Source organism: Salvia miltiorrhiza, chromosome 5, assembly GCF_028751815.1.
Source record: "Salvia miltiorrhiza cultivar Shanhuang (shh) chromosome 5, IMPLAD_Smil_shh, whole genome shotgun sequence".
Taxonomy (NCBI): Eukaryota; Viridiplantae; Streptophyta; class Magnoliopsida; order Lamiales; family Lamiaceae; genus Salvia; species Salvia miltiorrhiza.
The window spans coordinates 44304966-44327024 of record NC_080391.1 but is presented as its reverse complement, the minus strand read 5'-3'; the positions used below and the strand labels follow the sequence as shown (position 1 = coordinate 44327024).

General features: G+C 39.1%; 2 protein-coding genes across 2 annotated transcripts; both read left to right on the top strand.

The window, feature by feature from the left end:
- Window positions 1-358: 358 nt before the first annotated feature.
- LOC131024694 (uncharacterized) lies at window positions 359-10817 on the top strand. The gene is made up of 9 exons (XM_057954222.1): window positions 359-500; window positions 604-1348; window positions 1792-1941; window positions 3090-3892; window positions 3989-4078; window positions 4391-4675; window positions 10118-10298; window positions 10354-10519; window positions 10598-10817. Exons 2-8 carry the CDS (start codon window positions 664-666, stop codon window positions 10449-10451), a joined length of 2292 nt encoding a protein of 763 aa, XP_057810205.1. The 5' UTR covers window positions 359-500; window positions 604-663; the 3' UTR covers window positions 10452-10519; window positions 10598-10817.
- Window positions 10818-12378: 1561 nt separating this feature from the next.
- LOC131025976 (uncharacterized) lies at window positions 12379-13938 on the top strand. The gene is made up of 2 exons (XM_057955757.1): window positions 12379-13185; window positions 13333-13938. Exons 1-2 carry the CDS (start codon window positions 12379-12381, stop codon window positions 13936-13938), a joined length of 1413 nt encoding a protein of 470 aa, XP_057811740.1.
- Window positions 13939-22059: the final 8121 nt, after the last annotated feature.

Below are 22059 nucleotides of genomic sequence, written 5' to 3'. Positions count from 1 at the left end.
TCCTCTAGCTACGTCACTGTTTGAAAGAGGTGGCAGTTTTAAACGTTCTATGATTTAAAGGAGTCAAATTTAAACGACAATTCACGTTTGTGTATTTTATTTGATTTTTCTAATTTCATTTTAAAAATGAACTCTTATCAAAGTTGGTATATTTACATGCATTTTATTGAATTTTTTTAATTTCATGTTAAAAATAAATTTTTATAAAAATTGGTATATTTACGTGCAATTATCTCATGAATAAGCTTGAGATTCTTAAAAAAAAAGGTCTTAGGCACTTCCAATTATCTCTGTGCCACCTTCTCTCTCTGAAACACATACTGAAACATTGCGATTCTGCAAGCATTGCGATTCTGCAAGCATGTGAATCGTAAGCGCTCGCTCGCCTCAATCACTCAACTTTGTGAAACCCAGTGTTTCCATTATTTTACGCTTGTTTTTCTCCGACGTTCTTGCAGGCTCACAACTGGTTGTAGGAAAGCAGAGCATTTCGTGGTGGCGTACGTCTTTCCGATTTTATTTTTTCTGCCTCTCACACGGTTCGTCATGTTTTCATGTACGATTAACTTTGTTTTGATTGCTCGAAACTTGTGCTGCGTGCAGGATAAGCAAGGGATCGCTGCATTCTCGAATTCATTAGGAAACTGAGTTTCTACAGGACGGATGTCAACGACTAATCTGACATTATCGGTTCCAGAACCAATCAAAATTGAAAACTGTGAATATGAAATTGAAAAAATAGAGCGGGAGAAGAACATGAAGATGGAAACTGGAAACCTTGTGAGAGAACGTGATTTGTTGAAGAAAGAGATCAATTTCCTGGAGAAAACTCAGAACTACACGGAGTTAGAGAAACGTAGTTTGGAGGAGAAGCTGGAAAGGAGACATGAGGAGTTGGATAAAAGGATTCTCCAAATGGAGGAGAAGATTAAGAAATTTAGACAGAAGAAGTTGAATCTTAATGAGAAGCTGGATAGGAGTCGTAGAAAATGTGAGGAATTGCAGCACAGAAATGTTGAGACTACTCAGGCTAATGATGAGTTGAGAGTGAAGAAAATGGAGTCCGATAAGGCTGCCCAACTTTACAGAAGTAGACTTGATGATTTAGAACTGAGGATGTTGAAGGTGGAAGCAGCACAGGCCAAAACATTGAATGTGAATCATGCCAACTTTGTAGGTGCCATGGACAAGTCTGCTGCGGAGGATGAAAATCTGAACATGCCAGATTCTGTTGAAAATGGGAAGGTGAAGGCTGAGGCAGGAAATGGGGATGCCATGCCACCTCAAGTTTGTGTGATTTCTGATGTTGATTCTGGTCCAAGTGAAGGCATTAGATTGTCAAAGAAAGGTAGTTTTATACTCCTTGTTTTCAGCCATCCTATTACCACCAATTATTTTATGTCAAATATGCCTTTATTAGTTATATTGCTTCTTTGGAAGTCGTTGGTTTTCCCGTGCAAGTTTAGAACTCGTAGATGTGAGATATTTTGTTCTCGATTCTGTTCAATTACTCTAACCAGGCCATTGCTTTTACTTTCTGTTTTCATGTCTGCATAAATGATCTTTATAGAAAAGCCAAAATGTGAGGCTCCTATCTTATCTGACTGCCACATGAAGCGTTTATACTCTAAAGGATCTTCTTGGCTTGCATTCCCCTTATAGTTAGTTTTGCAGAACCATCTTGAATTTCGTTGTGCAAATCTATCTATATGATTTTTTGTTAAGAAGAATGAGTTGGAGTATGTGTAAGGTCTTGCGGAAATGAGCTACATTTTGGATATTTGGCTACAGGTGGTAGAAACATGGCTTATTCTGGGATAAAAGAGGATGGGGCAAATGTGGTTTTTCCTTATCCTGGTTCAAGACCTGCTGATATATCTGCTGTAGCTGAAAGTAAAGGTTCTGTCCAAGGTCATGAAAGCAAAAGGTTTGAGGTTAGAGGTAATGTAGCTAAACTGCACAATGGTTTAGGCATCTTACTGTGTTTTCTATTTAACCCAGCTTATGGATTAAGTTCTATAAAATTCTAGTAGCTGTCACTTTTTGTCAAATTTGAGATATGCATGAAACCTGGTGCTATCTGCTTCACTTGAACTAATAAAAAATAGTGGTGTGTCATTGTTTTTCTTTTTGGTTCTATTTTATGTTACACTAGGATATGGACAATCACAAGACTGCTTGAGTTTTGATTCGTTTCGATTCTAGACTGATAAAGCTGAATTGATTGTGAACCTAAATCATAGACCCCCTGGTGAGCCCCCTCCCTCCTTCACATTTTGTGGTTTTGAATGCATTCTTCACAGCTTCTGATTCAAGCAATGGAATATTGGTCAATGAAAAAGGGTAGCTTTAGGCCTTTTGCGGATGATAAAGGTGCAAGGGCCACCAGGCCTCCTAGAGCCTTAGGCGCGGGGGGTGCCTTTCAAAAACAAGACAGAGAATAAGAAGAAATTGAATTATATGAATGTTTGTAATAGTAACAGTTAAAAAATGGTAAACAAATGCTTTCAACATTTAGTTTAATGATATGAATAGTAGTGGATTCGAAGTACATTATAATAGTAGCAACACTTGGATCAAGTAAATTAAGGCGCAACCACAAATGTAAAATATGATCGTTGCAAACTTTATTTTGATGATTGAATTTTGGGATTGATAGAAGATTTATGATTGGGACTTTAGGTTAAATAGTTTGGAGATTGATTTTATTGATAGTTGTGATTAATTTGATAAATTTAGGATTGAAGATCTGATAAATTTATTGATTCTGACAGATTTGATAAATTAGGATCTGTGCACATTAGACATTATTTTATCTTACTTTAATGTTAATTTCTCCTTGTGTGTGCAGAATAAAGCTTATAGGTTGTGTACTTTTGTAACTATTCTTGCACCCCGAAGGAGAGTAAAGATGGAAAAACAAAGACAGATATGGAACAAAGCATATCTAGGCTAAGATGTTATTCGTATTAAACCTGCATCATGTTTATGTTTGGACTATATTAGGCCTACAATTATTTTACTCTACCCACATTTTGCCAATGTTAAGTTTACGCATCTATCTACAAAATTTTTATTCCCGATTTCAGGTGCTAGTTATCTGGGATTCCGTTGTGAATGTAATCTTAAGATAATAGATGTAATTAAAACCAATCTACATAAGGAAAATTTGGAAATATTTGAACAAATGTGCTTCGGTAATCTGCTGAAGATCAATGTACTCAAATTTCAAGGACAGCTGCTAAAGCTGTTGTTGCTGAACATGGACACGATAGCCTCCAAAAAGGGGAAGCTTGTTTTCAAAATTAACAACACTAACATGGAATTCGGACCTCGTGAGTTTGTTCTCATCACAGGGCTCCGTTTTGGCAAATTGGAAGCAACAAGAGCATCTTCGTCTATTCACAAGGATGTTTTTCTGGGTAGGCCAAGGATTGTGCTGAAGGATGTTAAAGAAGCCTTACTTAATGTTAGTCGTGATCATGAGGGCAGAGGAGAATTAACGTTGAAGTTGGCCTTGATCTATTTCCTTTACGGAATTTTGTTTGCTTTAGACTACAAGAAACATATTGACGTGCAGTATCTTCATTTAGTTGACGATTTGCTGAAGTTTGACGCATTTCCTTGGGGTCGGGTTGCATATGATTTCCTTGTTTTGGTCATACTGTCAGCCCAACCCTGCATGGGTGGTCCCAAAGTGACAATGCTCCGCATGCAAGGCTTCAGCTTTGCTCTCCAGGTTTGGGCTTATGAGGTGATGCCTTCTTTAGCTAGATATTGTGCAGCTCGTGAAAATAAGTTTGAGAACCTAACGACATGGATCTTGCATTGGTCTGCAACAAAAAGAATCCATTTCAACGATCTCAAAATTTTCTTCGCACTTGGTGATGAAGTAAGTAATTTCTCCTTTAGAACACCCGCGTTTGTTATGAGGCAGCGTCCTATTGTATCAATTGAAATTTATGTGGTAAATATGTTAATCTTGTAGGTGTTGCAAACTGCCCAGGCTTCTCCGGAGCAGCAAAATATAAAGGTGGAGCAGCAAGAGCCATCAGCATCGAGGGACAGTATTCCTCAGGTGGGAACGTTGGTTACAGTAGTTAATTTTCAATTAAATTTGAACATATTTGAGCATTAGACTGACAGTTTTAATCATTAAAACCTTAAATTGATAGCATTTTGTTTTTAACCTTTTAGGCCCTAGATTGATAAAACAACTTCTAGGTAAGTTGGTTCAACCTAGTACCTACACTATACCAACAAATGTATGTGCAGACAGAAAAATAGGGAAGTGCAGACATGTAGGCAAAACCTTTTTTTTGTCATTGCCTACCTACAATATGAACATGTGATTCATAGTGTTAACATGTTTCTCCTGCTATTCTTGCAGGAAGAGAGACGATCACTGGGTGAGGATGTCCTGGGATCGTCACTAAAAAAATCTGGTCATCCTATTCCGGATACTAACTATGATGACCTTCCCAGAAATGAATCTCCTGAGGTAGAAGACGAAGAGGCCGTGAAGAAGCCAACTCCAACTAGGCATAAGACATTTGATCCTAATACCGTCTCCACGAACAAGTTGCAGAGCTTGGCAGAAACTGAACGAACCAGAGCTCTCTTTGCTCTTGCATTTGACAACCCTGCTCTAGATATGCCACATCTATTATGGAAGGTACTCAAGTCTTTGTATGTTAGATATAACATTGTAATATTTGTTAGAAAGGAAAGATTACGTTAGAGTATTTTAGGGGTTAAATCCTCTATCAAGGATCCCTAATTTATTTGTTTCCTTTGATGTTACTTTCCTTGTACATTTCCTTTTCATCCCTATAAAAGGGAGTGCCTGTAATGATCAAAACACAACTCAGAAATACAAGAACAATCTTTACAATCTCTCAAATTATCTTACAATATGTTGATATCATATTTCAACATGGCATCAGAGCAGGAACTCAGAAAAAATATCATCACTGTTCCATACCTTTCTCAAACCCTTTGAACCAATCACGGCAGCCTCTGCCTTCTTTTTTTTCCTTTCCACCTCCTGAAAAATATCATACAAAATGTCAAAAGAAATAGAAACCACCAGTTCAAATCCAAACACAAATGAATTAACTCTATAGATCGCAAATCTGGTGAGAAATTCAGACAATGTTACTCTGGGGACCAAACTCGATGGAAATAACTATCCCCTATGGGCACGTCTCATGAAAGTCGCCATCGGAAGCAGGGGAAAATCAAGTCACATTACAGGGCAACCTCCCCCGCCGCAGACAACGGACCCGGAGCACTATAGATGGGAAAAAACGGATCTGTCCGTTTTTTCTTGGCTAATACAGAACATGGAAACAAGATTGGTGATTAACTTCGCTCAACACCAAACAGCTAAGGCTGTTTGGGATAGTCTGGCCATCACCTACGGGAGTGGGATGGACCCGTTTCAGATATACGATCTGGAAGTAAAAGCTAACAAGGTGAGTCAAGGGCAACTCACGCTAGAAGACTACTGGAACGAGCTCCAGGCCATTTGGCTTACCATCGACCGAAGGGAGCCCAACCCCCTTGGCTGCTGTGAAGAGGGGATTAACAAGTACCGGAAATTGATCGGAAACCGGCGATTATACCAATTCCTATCTGGATTGGACCCTAAATATGACGGAATCCAACGAGACATCCTCAAAGAGACCCCCGCTCCCTCAGCCGAGTCGGCGTTCTCAAAGGTAAGGAGGGAGGCCGCCCGACTGCAGATCTTGCAACCGGCAACCAACTCCGCCGACTCCGATGGCACATCATCGGGAGGAATCGGGACAGGCCTCGCCGCCGCTCGACCCACCTTCTCTCGACCAGAGAATCACCAACAACACACCACCGCCAAAGCTCCACCTCAAACTCGCTCCGGCAACCCTTCATCACGGAAAAAGATGGACAAATCCAAGCTCCACTGTAGCCATTGTGGAATGTAGAAGCACACCAAAGAAATGTGCTTCCAACTCGTCGGATATCCCGACTGGTGGGAAGACAACCACAAGACGGCAAAAGGGAGAACGGCGATTGGAATTGAGGGTCAAGAAATGGCTGGATCGGCGGTGGCGGTCAGTGGCCTTCGGCGAACTGACGAGAAAAGGGGAGGAGCGGCCGAAAAGGGGGAGGCGGCGCATATGATCGAAAATGAGGGGAAATCAGGTATAGGGTTTGGTGGATATCCACTAAACCCTTTGAATTCTACATATTTACATAAGGAACCCCATTTTATTCCCTCTAGTCCATTAAGTTCTGCTAATCTGCAAAAAGAACCCCATTTTATTCAAAACCGACCCCAAAATCTGCATAATCCCAAATTTGACCCTAAATTATGTTTAAATTCCAAAACAACCCCTATTGCATGTCAAGTCTTAAGTGACCAAACAAATAGGGATAGAGGTTGGATTTTCGATTGTGGTGCCACAGATACAATGACTTTTGATAAATCTGATATACTTGAATCATCAAAATCTGTTAGAACACATGTTCAAACTGCTAGTGGTGATCTAACTCAAGTAGAAGGGGCCGGAACTATAGAGATTTCTCCAACATTACGGCTGTCCAATTGTCTATATGTTCCGTCTCTATCTCATAAACTGTTATCAATCAGTCATGTTACAAAAGAACTCAATTGTACCATGCTAATGCATCCCCACTTCTATCTTCTTCAGGATATCAGGACGGGGGAGATTATTGGGCGTGGCACTGAGAAGAATGGATTGTATTATGTGGATGAGATAGCTCAACAAGGCAAGGTGATGCTGGCTCACGGAACTGCAGATCGGGAAGCCTGGCTTTGGCATCGTCGATTAGGGCATCCTTCCACGGGTTATCTTAAGCTTTTATTCCCTAAGTTAGTGCAAAATGAGACTCTATCTTGTGAAACTTGTGTTTTGGCTAAAAGCCATAGACAATCTTTTAAACCAAATGATACACAAGTGAACTCTATTTTTTCTCTAGTGCATTCTGATGTTTGGGGTCCATCACCGGTTGTGGGGGGACAAGGTTTTCAATATTTTCTACTCTTAATTGATGATTGTACTAGGATGACATGAGTATATTTTTTGAAACACAAATCTGAAGTTTTTAAAAAATTCACTCATTTCTATACCATGGTCCAAACTCAATTTCAGAAAAATATTCAAACCCTTAGAACTGATAATGGGGGGAGTTTGTCAATAATTCCATGAAAATTTTTTGCCAACAAAAAGGGATAATTCACCAAACCACTTGCCCTCACACTCCTGAACAGAATGGTGTTGCCGAAAGAAAAAATCGCATTTTACTTGAAATGACTTGTGCTATGATGATTGAGTCTCGTGTACCCACCTCTTTTTGGCCCGAAGCCGTTGCAACCTCTGTTTACCTTGTAAACCGTCTCCCTACTAGAACCCTTAAACTTAAAACCCCACTGCAGAAACTATCTACTCTTGCCACTATACCCCTCGCCCTTACTCTTCAACCTCGGGTCTTTGGTTGTTCTGTATTCGTTCATGTTCCCAAACATGCACGAACAAAACTCTCTCCTTGTGCCATTAAGTGTGTGTTTGTAGGATATGGGGTTAATCAAAAAGGGTATAGATGTTACAATCCCCAAACCCGTCAAATCATAACCACCATGAACTGTAATTTTCTCGAAACCGAGTATTTTTACAATAACCACCTTAACAATCAGGGGGAGAGTGAGAGTGAGATCGACTTGTTAAGTTGGTTACCAATGCCAGGCACGGAAGCAGATCCAACAAAAAAAGTTAACCTTGCCACCGAGCATGCTTCATCCACTTCTGAACAATCTAGTCCGTTGCCGCCCCCTATATCTTCTCCGCCGCTGATATCTGAGGTAGGAACTTCTGAACCTACAAATATGGTTTCCGATTTGACTAATCATATGTCTCAAGTTGTTGAAGAAGAACAGGAGGAGAATACGGTGGATGGTGATACTGGGAGATATGTGCTACCACCCAGGAGTACTCGGGGCGTACCTCCTAAACGGTATACCCCAGAGAGAATTGTGCGGAATTCCCGATACTCAGTTGGGAATATCGCCAAGGGAAACTTGTCCAAAAATGCCACAACCTATGAAGCGGCCTTATATGATGAGGAGATTCCACAAACAGCAGAGCAAGCCCTGAAGATCGAGCATTGGAGAGATGCTATGAAAAAGGAGATAGGGGCCCTGAACCGGAATCACACATGGGAGAAGTGTCGGTTGCCGAAAGGAAAGAAAACTGTGGGATGTAGATGGGTTTTCACAATCAAACGAAAACCAGATGGATCTATTGAGCGATACAAAGCTCGGCTGGTTGCAAAAGGCTACACTCAAACATATGGGATCGACTATGCAGAGACTTTCTCGCCTGTGGCAAAAATGAACACTGTCAGGGTGCTCCTCTCCATTGCTGCAAACAAGGATTGGGATATTCATCAGTTTGATGTTACAAATGCCTTCCTTCATGGTGAGCTTGAAGAAGAACGTGAGGTATACATGGAAGCACCCCAAGGTGTTTCAGATGAGTTCGAGGAAGGGGGGGTATGCAGATTGAAAAAGACTTTATATGGGCTCAAACAGTCTCCCAAAGCTTGGTTTGGAAGATTCACCACAGCTATGAAGAAGTTCGGGTACCAACAAAGCAATTCAGACCACACCTTATTCCTGAAGAAACGAGGTGATCTTATTTCTTGCTTAGTCATTTATGTTGATGACATGATCATAACAGGGGATGACTTAGAAGAAATCCAAAAGTTGAAAGCAAATCTCTTCGAGGAGTTCGAAATGAAGGACCTTGGGAAACTAAAGTACTTTCTCGGGATCGAAGTACTTAGATCAAAGAAAGGGATTTTTATCAATCAGAAGAAGTATACTCTTGACTTTTTTGCAGAAATAGGGATGCTAGATTGCAAGCCAGCTGAGACACCTATGGCTATCAATCATGGGCTACAGATTGTGAAAGGAGCTGAATTGGCGGATCGAGGAAAATATCAACGTTTGGTAGGGAAACTCATATATCTTTCCCATACTAGACCTGATATTGCATATGCTGTTGGAGTTGTGAGTCAGTTTATGCACCAACCACAAGCTGACCACATGGAAGCTGCACTCAGAATTGTGAGATACTTGAAAGGAACCTTTGACTATGGAGTACTGTTCAGGAAGACTGGACATCTCGAGATACAAGCCTACACTGATGCTGACTGGGCTGGAAACCCAGTTGACAGGAAATCAACAGCGGGATACTTTGCCTTCATTGGAGGAAATCTTGTCTCTTGGAGGAGTAAAAAACAGAAAGTGGTGGCACTCTCCAGTGCCGAAGCAGAGTTTAGAGGAATCAAAAGTGGTCTGACCGAAGTTCTTTGGTTAAGAAGACTACTCTCAGAACTGGGTCTCCTTCCAACAAAGACATGCCAGATGTTCTGCGACAACAAAGCTGCTATCAGTATATCAGAAAATCCTGTGCAACATGACTGGACGAAGCATGTGGAGGTTGATAGACACTTCATCAAAGAGAAGATCGAAAGTGGTGTTGTGGCTTTACTCTTTGTACGATCCGAGGACCAACTCGCAGACATTCTTACCAAAGCCGTCAATTCTAAAAGTTTTACAGAAGTTCTCGACAAGTTGAGCATCGGAAATCCCGTCACTCAACTTGAGGGGGAGTGTTAGAAAGGAAAGATTACGTTAGAGTATTTTAGGGGTTAAATCCTCTATCAAGGATCCCTAATTTATTTGTTTCCTTTGATGTTACTTTCCTTGTACATTTCCTTTTCATCCCTATAAAAGGGAGTGCCTGTAATGATCAAAACACAACTCAGAAATACAAGAACAATCTTTACAATCTCTCAAATTATCTTACAATATGTTGATATCATATTTCAACAATATTTATGCAATTTTCTTAAATCTCTCTTGTATCTTGAATATGGTGTCTTATCTAATTGGGCACACTTGTAACTGTAGAGCCTCATTAAGTATTAATTCATGACACAAGCTTATTTATATGCCAATGTTGATGATGATCTGGTCTCCTTACATATCTCTTGTTCTATAGCTCCACGTATAATTGGCAGAGTATATATTATATCTATTTGATGACAGACATGTAGCGAGTTTGAAATATCTGAAGCTGAATATGAAAGAAGTAAAACGATTTATGAGATGCTTCTGGAGCGAACAAAACGGTTGAAGTTGTGGATCAGTTATGCCCAGTTTGAGGCATTTGCTATGATAAAGGTCGTTGACTTGGCTGATAAGAGAAAATGCGTTGAGCGAGCAAGAGGTTAGATGGTCGTTGATGTCAGTGTGATGAGTTTTGATGATATTTTGTTGTTCAGATGTGTTTGAAAGGGGGCTTAGCTATTTCAGAAGAAATGAAAGAGGAAAGGGCAACGCTTTTGGAAGAGTGGTTGGACATGGAAAACAGGTTTGGTGACGTTGAATTGGTTCGTGGTAAGCTGGCGCTGAAACTGAAGAAGAGAAGGCGCATAGAAACCGAGGATGGTATGCAATGCACATCACATGCACTCGAGAATCAATATTTGCCTTATTGAGTCTCAACTGTATTTCAAATATTTGCAGGTATGTTGACTACCTTTTCCCGGAATCGAAGCACAAGACTGCTGATTAGTTTAGCTGTTTAATTTTGTGACATGCCTACGTGTTGAGCTTCGACTTCTTTTCTAGTACTACTGTATGGTATCTTCATCTCTGCACACTTTATTTCATATCTCTTATTACCACCACTCCCAACCCTGTTTCTCATACTTCACATTCACATATATGAGATGTCATTCGTGTCTCTTGATTCGTGAGTGATTTTTTCGTATCAGCCAAAGTTACCATTTGGGGACGGAGGAAGTAATATTTAGTACTTTCTAATTTTTCTTTTTTATCCCTACATCAAAATTCTTCCTATTCTTCTTTCAAAAATAAATTTAATTAATTATCACTCTTAAAATTCTCACATATTTTATACATATTGCCACTAATGTACTCAAATAAATTCACTAATTATCATAACTTATTTTAATTTATGGGTTTCTTCTCCACTTACTAAATACATAATTAAATTTTCTTAAAATTGGTGTTTACTTCATTGAAAAGAGTTTTTGTGGACAAGGGAGTCTATATTATGAATAAGATAATTCTTTTTAGAAATTAATATATAATTTTAAAAGGAAATGAAATTTAAAAACACAATGGAGGGCTATGCAGAATTGGATCTGGAGGAGAAGCCGGGAAGGAGTCAGAGGAGAGGCGAGGAGTTGGATGAAATAATTGTCCAAATGAAGGATAAATTGAGGAGAAGATGATGAATGTGGAGGAGATGGATGAAATGATTGTCCAAATCAATGCGAAATTTGAGAAATTGAGGACCCAAGAGCTGGATGTGAGGAGATTTCCCAAGATTTCTATCCTTTAATTTTTTTTTCTAGTCAACATATATAAATGTGTCCAAGATTTCCTTTGACAACACAAGTTGGATAGTAAAACTAATAAGCTTGGCAGATAAAAGTACACTTAATTACATTACATCTCCTATTTATGAATTATTATATGAGTGATGGTGGTTTATTGCAGGCTGATATGAAATAAGTTGTGTAGAGTTGCAGATAGGGCTGGTAAACCGGTGCCGATTTTTCGGTTAAAACCGTAACCGAATCGGAAAAACCGGTAATTACCGATAACCGATTTTTCCGATTTCGGTTCGGTTATCGGTTAGTACATATTTAGTAAACCGATTAACAGGTTTAAATTAATTAAATTAATTAAATTATATTTTATTATACTCCCTCCGTCCCATTATTTATGGGACAAAACTTTTGGGCACGGAGATTAAGGAGTAGTAGATTAAGGAGTAAAGGTGTGTGGTCCACTTGATTAGGTTTGTGTGTAGATATTCTTTATTAAAGTTATTTAAATTTTGTAATTTAATTTAAATTACTGTAATTTAATTTAATTTTCGAAATCTTTATTTAATTAATTTAAATTCTGAAATTTAAATTAATTACCATAATTTTTTTTAAAGTTGAAATTTAAATTCTGTGCAATTTCAATAAATAAAATAAAACCTGTAAAAATGAATACAACCTGCCATTTCATTTAAATTCATTGCAATTTCAATTAAACATTCATTTAACTAATGTAATGGAGCATAAACTGAGTAAAAAAATGAATAAAAGCTTTGCACTTTCAGTGGATCAAAAAATGGCGGCAAACTGCATTTTCATTGAAATTTTGGGAAATCTTCAAATTTCCCACACTTTACAACTTCCTCCCCTTTATAAATAAGGACAAATTCAGTTTTCAAAGACACAAAATTAACAGCCACAAAGGCACAAAAACTACAAAACGGCAGAATGGCTAGGAGAAAAGATCTCTCTACATTTGAGAGAGCAGCCATAATCCAGTTCCTCCTTGAGGACAGCAAGAAGGGGAAGCCTTCTAGGGGGAAGATTGCAGCAGCTATTACAAAATGGAGCAGCTCACGAAGCACTATCAATCGGGTTTGGGCAGCTGCAAAAAAGCAAATACAGCAGGGTGAGGTAATAAGTTCCATTAGTCGAAAAATACATAGACCAAGGCAGAAAAGAGTGCAATTAGATTTACAGTTAATTGCTAGCTTAGACTTGTCCAAAAGATCTACCATTCGGAGGCTTGCATGTGGTATCCAATGTAGCAAAAGTACTGTGGGAAGATGGATTAAGTTAGGGCTGATCAAAGCTCATTCAAATGCCATAAAACCCGATCTTACCGCTCCTAACAAGTTGCTTAGGCTACAGTTTTCATTAGAGGCCCTAGAGTATGATAGGATTATGAGGAGTGTGACATTTAAAAATATGCACAACACAATCCACATTGATGAGAAATGGTTCTACATAACCAAGTCCAACCAAAGGTTTTACTTAACCCCTGCAGAGACCGAGCCTCATAGAACCTGTAAAAGCAAAAAATTCATCACCAAGGTGATGTTTATGTGTGCAGTGTGTAGGCCTATCTTTGGCCCTGATGGAGAATGCCTATTTGATGGAAAAATAGGCATTTTTCCATTTACTGAACTGGTACCAGCAAAGAGGAAGAGTAAGAACAGGGAGGCAGGCACAATGGAGTGGAAACCCATTCAAAGTATCACCAAAGAAGTGGTGAAGGATTGCCTTATTAACAAGGTATGGATAATGCATGATTTATGCAAGGAATGTTCCAATAACATGCTTGGAGTCCAAATCATTTCCATTTATGAGTAGTATCCATGTAATTTCAGATTGTATTATCCATGTAATATCATTTCATTGCTTATTTTAATGTAATTTCAGATTATACCTGCTATAAAGGCAAAGTGGCCAAGTTTTGCTAGCAAAGTCATCTACATACAACAGGATAATGCGCGGCCACACATTAAAGACAATGACCCTGATTTCAGGGTAGCTGCCTCTAGTGATGGCTTTGACATACACCTGGTGCATCAACCACCAAACTCACCCGACACCAACATAAATGATTTGGGGTGGTTCAGGGCCATACAATCGCTGCAAACTGAATCAGTTTGCAACAATGTGGCTGACTTACTTATGGCTGTTCAAAATTCATATCAACAGTTAAGTGCACAAACCTTGAATAAGGTTTTTCTTAGCCTACAAAGTTGCATGATTGAGATACTCAAGGTCAAAGGTCAAAACTGCTACAAAATTCCACATTTGAAGAAGGATGCCTTGATTAGGCAGGATATGCTTCCTTTAAACCTTGAAGTTGATTCAAGGCTTGTTAGGGAATGCATAGCCTACCTAATTGAGCAGGGGAGCATTAATGGGAGTGAAAGTTTCTTATTGCAGCTGCCTATAGGCATGATTGGAGGCACAACTGAGGGGCTGACTTGTAGCATGCAGCAGCTACAAATTCAAGGGGGCAGTGGTGCATTTTGAAGATTTGAAGCTTGTTGTTGTTTTTGTAAAGTGAATGCTCATGTTTTTGTAATGCACATATGCACATATGCACAGATGCACAAAGCTTTTTTGTAATAGATGCACAGATGCACATATGCACAGATGCACAAAGCTTTTTTGTAATGTATGCACAGGTTGCTAATGGAAAAACAATTTCAGATTGTTATTTTGAGATTTTATAGCACAATTTTTTGTAATGTATGCACAGGTTACACATATTACACTGCTACAAGCAGATACCAACACAAAATACACTGCTACAAGCAGATACCAACACAAAATACACTGCTACAAGCAGCTACCATCAAATAGGCCATCCAACAAGGCAAAGATGCACTACACACAACACAAAGACCATACAAAACCAAACCATAAGCAAGAAGTGGAACATGCAAGATCAAATTAGGGTTTCATCTCATACAATTTCAGATTGTAATCATCGATGCACCATTTTCGGACATAGCACATAGAATGAGCATAATCATATCATTTCAGCCACCAATTATCACTTCCCACAGTACAATTGCATCATAATCCCACATATGACAATCTGTGCATAAAGAAAAGATCCAAAATAGGGCAGATCTCACCAAAAAGAACGCAGGAAGCAGGATCCGCATCATAGATTCAACAGCATCGCTCATGTTTCGATGCTCCCAATTTTCCTCACAAAAAAAGAAAGAGTCAGGGTAAGCATCGGACAAGTCCGGCGAACCAGGGTAAGCATCGGACAAGTCCGGCGATTTACCTTCAAAGGCTAAATCGCCTTGAAAATGTTCTCTGCACTTATCTTCAATCACCTTGCATTCGATCCACGCCTCCAGTTGTCCCTTCCATTCAAAATCGAGCAAATCTCCATTCAAAATCGAGCGAATCGACATATCTCGCCGATTTACCTTCGATTCACCCTCAGATCTGCATCATCGGGAAGGAGGGCAAAGAGGCGATGGTGGATTTAGCTGGTGAGAGACGAGTGCAGATTCGAGAGGGAGAGAGAAGAAGCTTCGAGAGGCGATGGTGATTTAGCTGGTGAGACGAGTGCAGATTCGAGAGGGAGAGATGAGAAGCTTCGAGCGATTCAGTAATGGAGTTAGGGTTAGAGAGAGCGGCGGGATTGAAGAGATAGAGAGAGCAAGGGTAGAATTAGGGTTCTCAGAGAGAGCGGCGGAATTGAAAGAGGGAGCAAAAAAATGAAATAAATTTTGAGGTCCAAAAAATTGACTTAATTGAGGTCCGAATTATTTGACTTAATTAAGTATAATTAGCGAATATTTTAATGCTTAACTGCCCCCTGATTTTTTCCAAAAAAGGAAATGTGTCATGTAGGTTGGGACAGCCCAAAAAGGAATACGTGTCATGAATAATGGGACGGAGGGAGTATTAAATTTTCAAAAATCCCCACAATATTAGTTAGGGTTCTGTTTCATTCTGAGATACAGAGATAGTGAGATTCACTTCACCACTTCAGCGCGGCGCCTGCCTTGCTTCCCACCGGCACCGACGCCGGCACCGTTGACCCCCCTACCCCCGTGCTCAGCCTGCAGGCCGCAGCCGCTCTCTCAGCCCCTTTCTCCCATCCGCCGCTGCATTTGCCATCACTGACTGCAGCCCGCCACCTCCGGCTGCCATCGCCTCCTTCACCATCCCGGCGCTGGCAGTAACCCATTAGGCACCAGCCACCATTAGTTTCATATATAGAGCTTTCCACAGTTTGACAGGTTTTGGTGTTGGGCAATTATATAATTTATATAGCTTCTATTAATGAGTTGGAAGTGTTTATGCATTGGCCATTGAGCATCTGGAGTGATTCGAACCCTCTGTCCTCTTCAAACATTAAAAAAAGTAAAGAAACATAAAATATAGTAAAGGTTAGTTTTGATTTTCAGTTATTGATGCTTGAATGTATGCATTCTATCTGTTTGATTAAAGGTCTCTTCCATATTATTTTCTTTCTTGTAGTTGATGTTGCTACACAATATGATATATCTTGTAGTTGATGCAGATGCTCAAGTTGAGTTGGTCCGACTGTGATCTTGCCTTGTAGATTGTAGATTTTGATTTTGAGTTTATTTTTTGGAATTAGTAAATTTAATGGTTACATAAAGATGTAATCTTTGGAATTGAGTTTATTTTTTGGCTAAGCAGAATGCTTATTTTTGGAGTTACAGTTGTTCTCCTTAAAGAACACTATTTCTTTGATCTAAATGCGAAACTAATATAGTTTCAAGGAATCAAGGTTAGTTTTTTAAATTAGGCAAAATAACTGGAGCATACTGCATGTTAAAACATATATATAATTGCTTAAATGAGTATCATTGAAAAAGTTAATTGATTAAGAAAGAAAAAGAGGTTATGTATCATTGAAAAAGTTAATTGCTTAAATACTCACAGGGTCTTAAGTTAGATATATATACAGACTATATATATAATCTTAATGGTCAATATTGAATTGGAAAATCAGTACACAAAGAAAAATATAATCTTTTTTTTTATACCATAAAATTAGAAGTTTCTATAAAATTATTTTTTGTTCTAAATAAACATAAAACATAAGTTGGTGTATTGGATAAGACCTTAATCTTTCTTTCAAAAGACTAAGGTTTGAATCCTCCATTACCCATATCAAGTCAATTTTTTTGAAAAATTCAACTCTGCATGCACTGCCATGGTTAATCGGTTAATTTTAACCGACCGGTTAATCGGTTAACCGGATCAAAAACCGATTCGGTTTTCGGTTATTGATTTTAGCGCTAATCGATTCCGGTAAACCGGTTCGGTTATAACCGAACCGGACCGGTTACCACCCCTAGTTGCAGATGACATACATTCATAATAAGATAAGATAAACTAGTGGAAGCTCAAAATAGGCAAGAAAATACTAACAAGTATCAGCCAACACCCACAAAATGAAACAACTAATTAGCAGTCTTGTGCTTCTTCAACATTCAAACATCTTCATCTTCTGGGAAAAGGTAGTCAATAAACTCCTCATACCTGCAAATATTACAATCTAAACTCAATAATGAATAATCATCCTTTCCATGTTTCATTAAGCAATATTGTTCAAGATTATGAATTCTATGAATTATGAAGAAGCAAGAAAGATGTGAAATGATGATGTTGATAATGATAACGATACCCAGTTGGTAGGTGCCTTCTCTTGTTGAGTTTCTGCGTAAGCCTTGCACGAACCAAACCAACGTCACCAACCTCGCCAAACATGTATTCCATGTCGAACCACTCATCCAAAAGCATCGCCTTTTCCTTTTTCAGTTGAGGGGCACAGCTTCTGAAGTAGCTATGCCCCATTTCAAACACATTTGAACAACAAAATATCATCAAAACTCATCAATGGCTATAATATTTATAACATTTTAATGTTGTCTAACCCCTGGCACGCTCGAGACGTTTTCTTGTATCAGTCAAGCCCGATTCCGATCCCTCTATCATAGAAAATGCCTCAAACTGGGCATAACTGATCCACAGCTTCAACCGTTTTGTTTGCTCCACGAGCATCTCATAAAGCACTTTGGTTCTTTCATATTCAGCTTCAGATATTTCAAACTCGCTAAATGTCTGTCATCAAATACACATATGTTAATGTGTGACTACATAGAAGAGGGACTTGGAAATGAATAACAAAAGCTGGAGGAATAGAAGGAAGGCTGAATTTAGTTGCAGCGAGCCATCTTGTGAGCTATGTGGAGTCCAAGCAGTTTGTTAGTTTAGTCTCATCTTTTGTATATATACTCTTCACATAGCAGAGTATAGAGATTGATTATTTCCAGCTGAAAAGAGAGATAGGAAACTAATAGAGCAGTAGCAAGAAGCTAGCTTGATAACTGTGTTTTCTACTCTTGCGGGTTTTTAGGTAGAGTTGGAGATATCTTTTATCCTTCTTATGAATTTACATAAAACCAAATATTCAGATTGAGATGGAGTCATTCGATAAGGATCTTCGGATATCCCTCAACTGCTCTGCTATTGTTATCGATACGAGTACTATTTGAGTTTGGAGACTTTTATATACATGCGATGATAAGGATTAGAGTTTGCTGCTGTTTTTCGTACTACTCTACTGCATTTTTTAGAGTATTTTCAGAGCATACACTACATGTAAGTGTGTTCTAGTTTATTGCTTATTTCCTCTTGTAAGCATTGTGGTTTGGATTATTACTTTGATTTCTTGCACAAGCTTGTTGGTGTGTAATTATATTGTTGGGTTTAGGTGGTGAATGTGTAGCATTCACACTTAGAGGGTGAGTCGTTGTCTTGCTCTTAATTATTCATCTTGGTGGAGGTTTGGGAAGATATAGAGGCTAGGAAGAATATGTCTTCGCGTGTAAGTCCTTTGTATACCTTATCATCACTAGTGGATAATTTACCTTGGGCAAGGCCCCCCAGACATAGGTGTTTTATCACCGAACTGGGTAACCCATTTTGCTGTTCTTGTTCTTCATATTTTATGCACGTTTACTGCATCAGTCTCTCTGTGTGTTTTAACTTCTGGGTATGCTGCATCAGTCTCTCTGCGTGTTTTAACTTCTAGGTATGCGAGATTAAATGTGTTTGGATAGGTGAAAATTTCACAATCAATTCCAAAGACAAAAAATATATATTGGTGGATTCTTGCAGCATGCCATGCAGCAACAAGAAGACAGTTGTTGAGTCTCGGAGGGTCACTGAACATGTGTATGGGGGGGGGGGAGGAATACACATGTAGGCTATTTTTCAATTCTTTTGTAAATAACTGAAGAAGTATCGACTGATACTTAAAGGTTTGATTGATGAGAGCAGCTAAAGAAAACTTCAGTTATAAGAAGGTTGTAGACTGATACTGAAGAATCTTCAGTATTTTGATTTCAGTTAGGCACAAGGCTTTACTTGATATCCGCGTAACTAGATTTTGTAAACAGATGAGTGTTATGAATCTTACTGATTATCCAAAGATTTATCAGTTAGACTAATAACACTGGCAGCGGAAAATTAAACTTAGTTCAAATAGACTTTAGAGAAAAGTTGTCACTTAATAAAATCCTTAGTTTCTCTTTTCAGTTAAGCAAGTTCAGTTGTAAAGCAGATTTGTGCACAAAGAAAGTAACTGAAAGCAAGTAAAAAATACAAGGATTTTTAACGTGGTTCGGAATAAGTTCTTATGTCCATGACCAGCTAATCAAACTGGCAAACACTATGGGCTTGTGCTTACGGGTGCACATCAAATCTTAAACTGAAAATATAATTTTCAGTCTCAACACATTGGGTTGGATTTCTCGCTCTTTCTTAGCACGCTAAGACAAAGTGCCTTTTACAGCGGGTGGCTAAGAACTCTGGAGCCAGAACACTGGTCTGAACTCCTCTCTCCTCAAACTCTCTTTTCGCTCAGTTGAAAAGGGTTCGAAATACCAACTAGATTACAGAGAACAAGCTCTCTGTAATCGAGAATTTAGGCTTTGAATAATACAAGGATTTGCCTAAGAAACTAAAAGAATGTGTATAATCAATGAACTGATTTAGGTTTTGATAATTATCTTCTTTGATTCAAACTTTGAAGGCAGTGGAAGGCTGAGTTGCAAATTTGGCAGAGGTTCAGCTTGTGCATTTGAATTTGTAAAGATTGTGGTGTTCCTCGAGATCTATTTATAGGCGAAGTCTTGAATAGATCCGTTGGCTGAGATGGTCTTCAAGAATTCGTCCGTTGTGAGAGTAATTTGAATTTGGCTGAGGCTTCAATCTTCGAGGTTCCTTGTTTGGTGAAGAACGGCGTCTCAAGGTACAGGAGGTAAGGCGTCTCTGAAAAGTTTTCACCAAAAAGGAATGCTCTGCAGAGAAACGACGATCTTCAATATCTCTGAATTTAATGCTGCTGTACTTGAAAGTACGTGACTTCCTTTTAACTTAGAATCTTCAGTTTGAGGAAGAATATCAACTGATACTTGGCTTGAGTAGTCCACTAATTCCACGTGACCACCATTAATACTTCAGTCATAACTGATTCTTCAGTGAGACTCTCGTCCAGTCAATACTTCAGTATTTGACTTTGTCTTTTCACAGCTATCTTTAGTTGAGATCTTCAGTCTTCAGAACATCAGTCTAACTAGAAAACATGAACTCTAACACTTGAGTTCAAAAAGTTCTAATCTATTCAAAGAAAATCTAAGAGTTTTGGTATCATCAAAACTAGGGATATGATATTTCATTAAGTTCCCAACAATAGCTATATGTAAAATGCAAAAAGAAAAATGTATAAAGAAAAATTACTCAACTCTTGTTTTGTTCGAACTTTTAATGAGTATCGTGGACCAAAGAATCTACTGAATATAAAAGGATTCAATGTTATCTAACTCAATAAGCCAAAATTTCCAAGTTAAATGCCGACTACATATAAAAAATATAGTAATTTTTAGGGTTAATTACGCCAAAACTCATGAATTTTGGGTCCATTACCAAACCTTCCATGAACTTCTTTTTTCTTTTATCAAAAAATTCCTAAATATAAGGAGTTGAAAATTTTTTCCATAGTTTTTTGCTCCGGTGAAGCTCCGAGCTGACATGGCAATTATGAGCTGACATGGCGCTTACTTGGACTGAAAATTAACACATGAAAAATAAATAAATAAAAAATCATGGATCTGCCTCCCGCCTCTCTGCTGCCCTTCCCCACCACCACACCTCTTTTTCCATCGTCATCCCACCACCATCACCAGATCCGCTGCCTTCCTTTTCCCTTAACCACCCCCGTAGATCCGTCGCCCTCTGCCGCCTCCTCCGCTGTCTTCCCCCACCACCACACCTCTCTCTCCACCGTCTTTCCCCTCCACCATCACCCGATCCGCCGCCTTCCTCTTCCCCCTACCATTCCCGTAGATCCGTCGCCCTCTGCCGCGCCTCCGCTGCTTTTTCCCACCACCACACCTCTCTCTCCACCGCCCTCCTCCACCACCATCACCAGATTCGCCGCCTTCCTCTTCCCCCAACCACCCTTGCAAATCCGCCGCCCCCTCCGCTGCCTTCCCCCACCACCACACCTCTCTCTCCACCGCCCTTCCCCACCACCATCACAAGATCCGCATAAAATGTCTAGGGTTTTTTAACTCTTCATCACCATCTGAAATCGCAAAACCCTACATTAGCCACTCCCCCGCCCACAGGCTAGAGGAGAGAGAAAATTTGCACTCCGGCGAAAATGGTGACCTACAGGTATGCACTCTCTCTCTTTCTAAATTTAAGAGTTATTGCAATTTCTAGTGTTTGCGATTTGTGTGTTGAAATGATCAGTACTAATCTGATTTTGTGAATGGCGGTGTTTGCAGTTTCACCAGTATCAGGTGGTCGGAAGAGCTCTACCTATGGAGACGGATGAGCACCCCAAGAGTTAAAAAACCTTCTTTCTGGTGAGCTCGACTCCCAACTAAGAGAGAGAGAAAGAGAGGTTTGGGCTCAAAACGACGTCGTTTTACCCCCAACTAAACAACGTCATTTTGGTTCACCGTCGGCGACACCATGTCATATTTCAGATCACTTAAAAGGTGCATGTCAACACTCAATTTGGGGATCCTTGAAAGTCATGAAAAAATTGTTCAACATATTAAATTCAGGGAATTTTTTATTTAAAAAAAAGTTCATTGAAAATTTTGAAATGAATCCAAAGTTCATGATTTTTGGCATAATTAACCCTAATTTTTACACTATAAATTTAATATATATATATATATATATACACATATATAAAAGGGCAAATTGCATGAAAATACCCCACTTTATACCAAAATTTGGTTTTTTGACAATCTTTTCAATTGTTGCAAAAAATTGAACCACGTTTCAATTTGTTGCAATTGAGTTCCAGCGTTATTTTCTGGCAAACTTAAATTAGGGGTTTTGCTTATGTGTCATTACTATCTGATTTGGCTAATGACCTATACTCAATATTATTTCATGGATTGGTTACCTGTATATGACTAATACATTAAAAATCAAAAAACCCAAAACGACGTCGTAAGGGTTTGGCGGGAACGAAGGAAACGACGCCGTCTCTGATTAGCGGTAAAAACGAAGGGACCAGTCGAAGATTCTTCAGATTGTGTTGGTTAGGGCGATTTCAAT

What these genes read in the sequence shown, in the direction of transcription:
- LOC131024694 (XM_057954222.1), top strand. Translation starts at nt 664, where the DNA reads ATGTCAACGACTAATCTGACATTATCGGTTCCAGAACCAATCAAAATT. An exon ending in CATTAGATTGTCAAAGAAAG is followed by an intron (nt 1,349 to 1,791) that starts GTAGTTTTATAC and finishes ATTTGGCTACAG; the next exon opens with GTGGTAGAAACATGGCTTAT. An exon ending in TCTTCGCACTTGGTGATGAA is followed by an intron (nt 3,893 to 3,988) that starts GTAAGTAATTTC and finishes TTAATCTTGTAG; the next exon opens with GTGTTGCAAACTGCCCAGGC.
- LOC131025976 (XM_057955757.1), top strand. Translation starts at nt 12,379, where the DNA reads ATGGCTAGGAGAAAAGATCTCTCTACATTTGAGAGAGCAGCCATAATC. An exon ending in AGGATTGCCTTATTAACAAG is followed by an intron (nt 13,186 to 13,332) that starts GTATGGATAATG and finishes ATGTAATTTCAG; the next exon opens with ATTATACCTGCTATAAAGGC.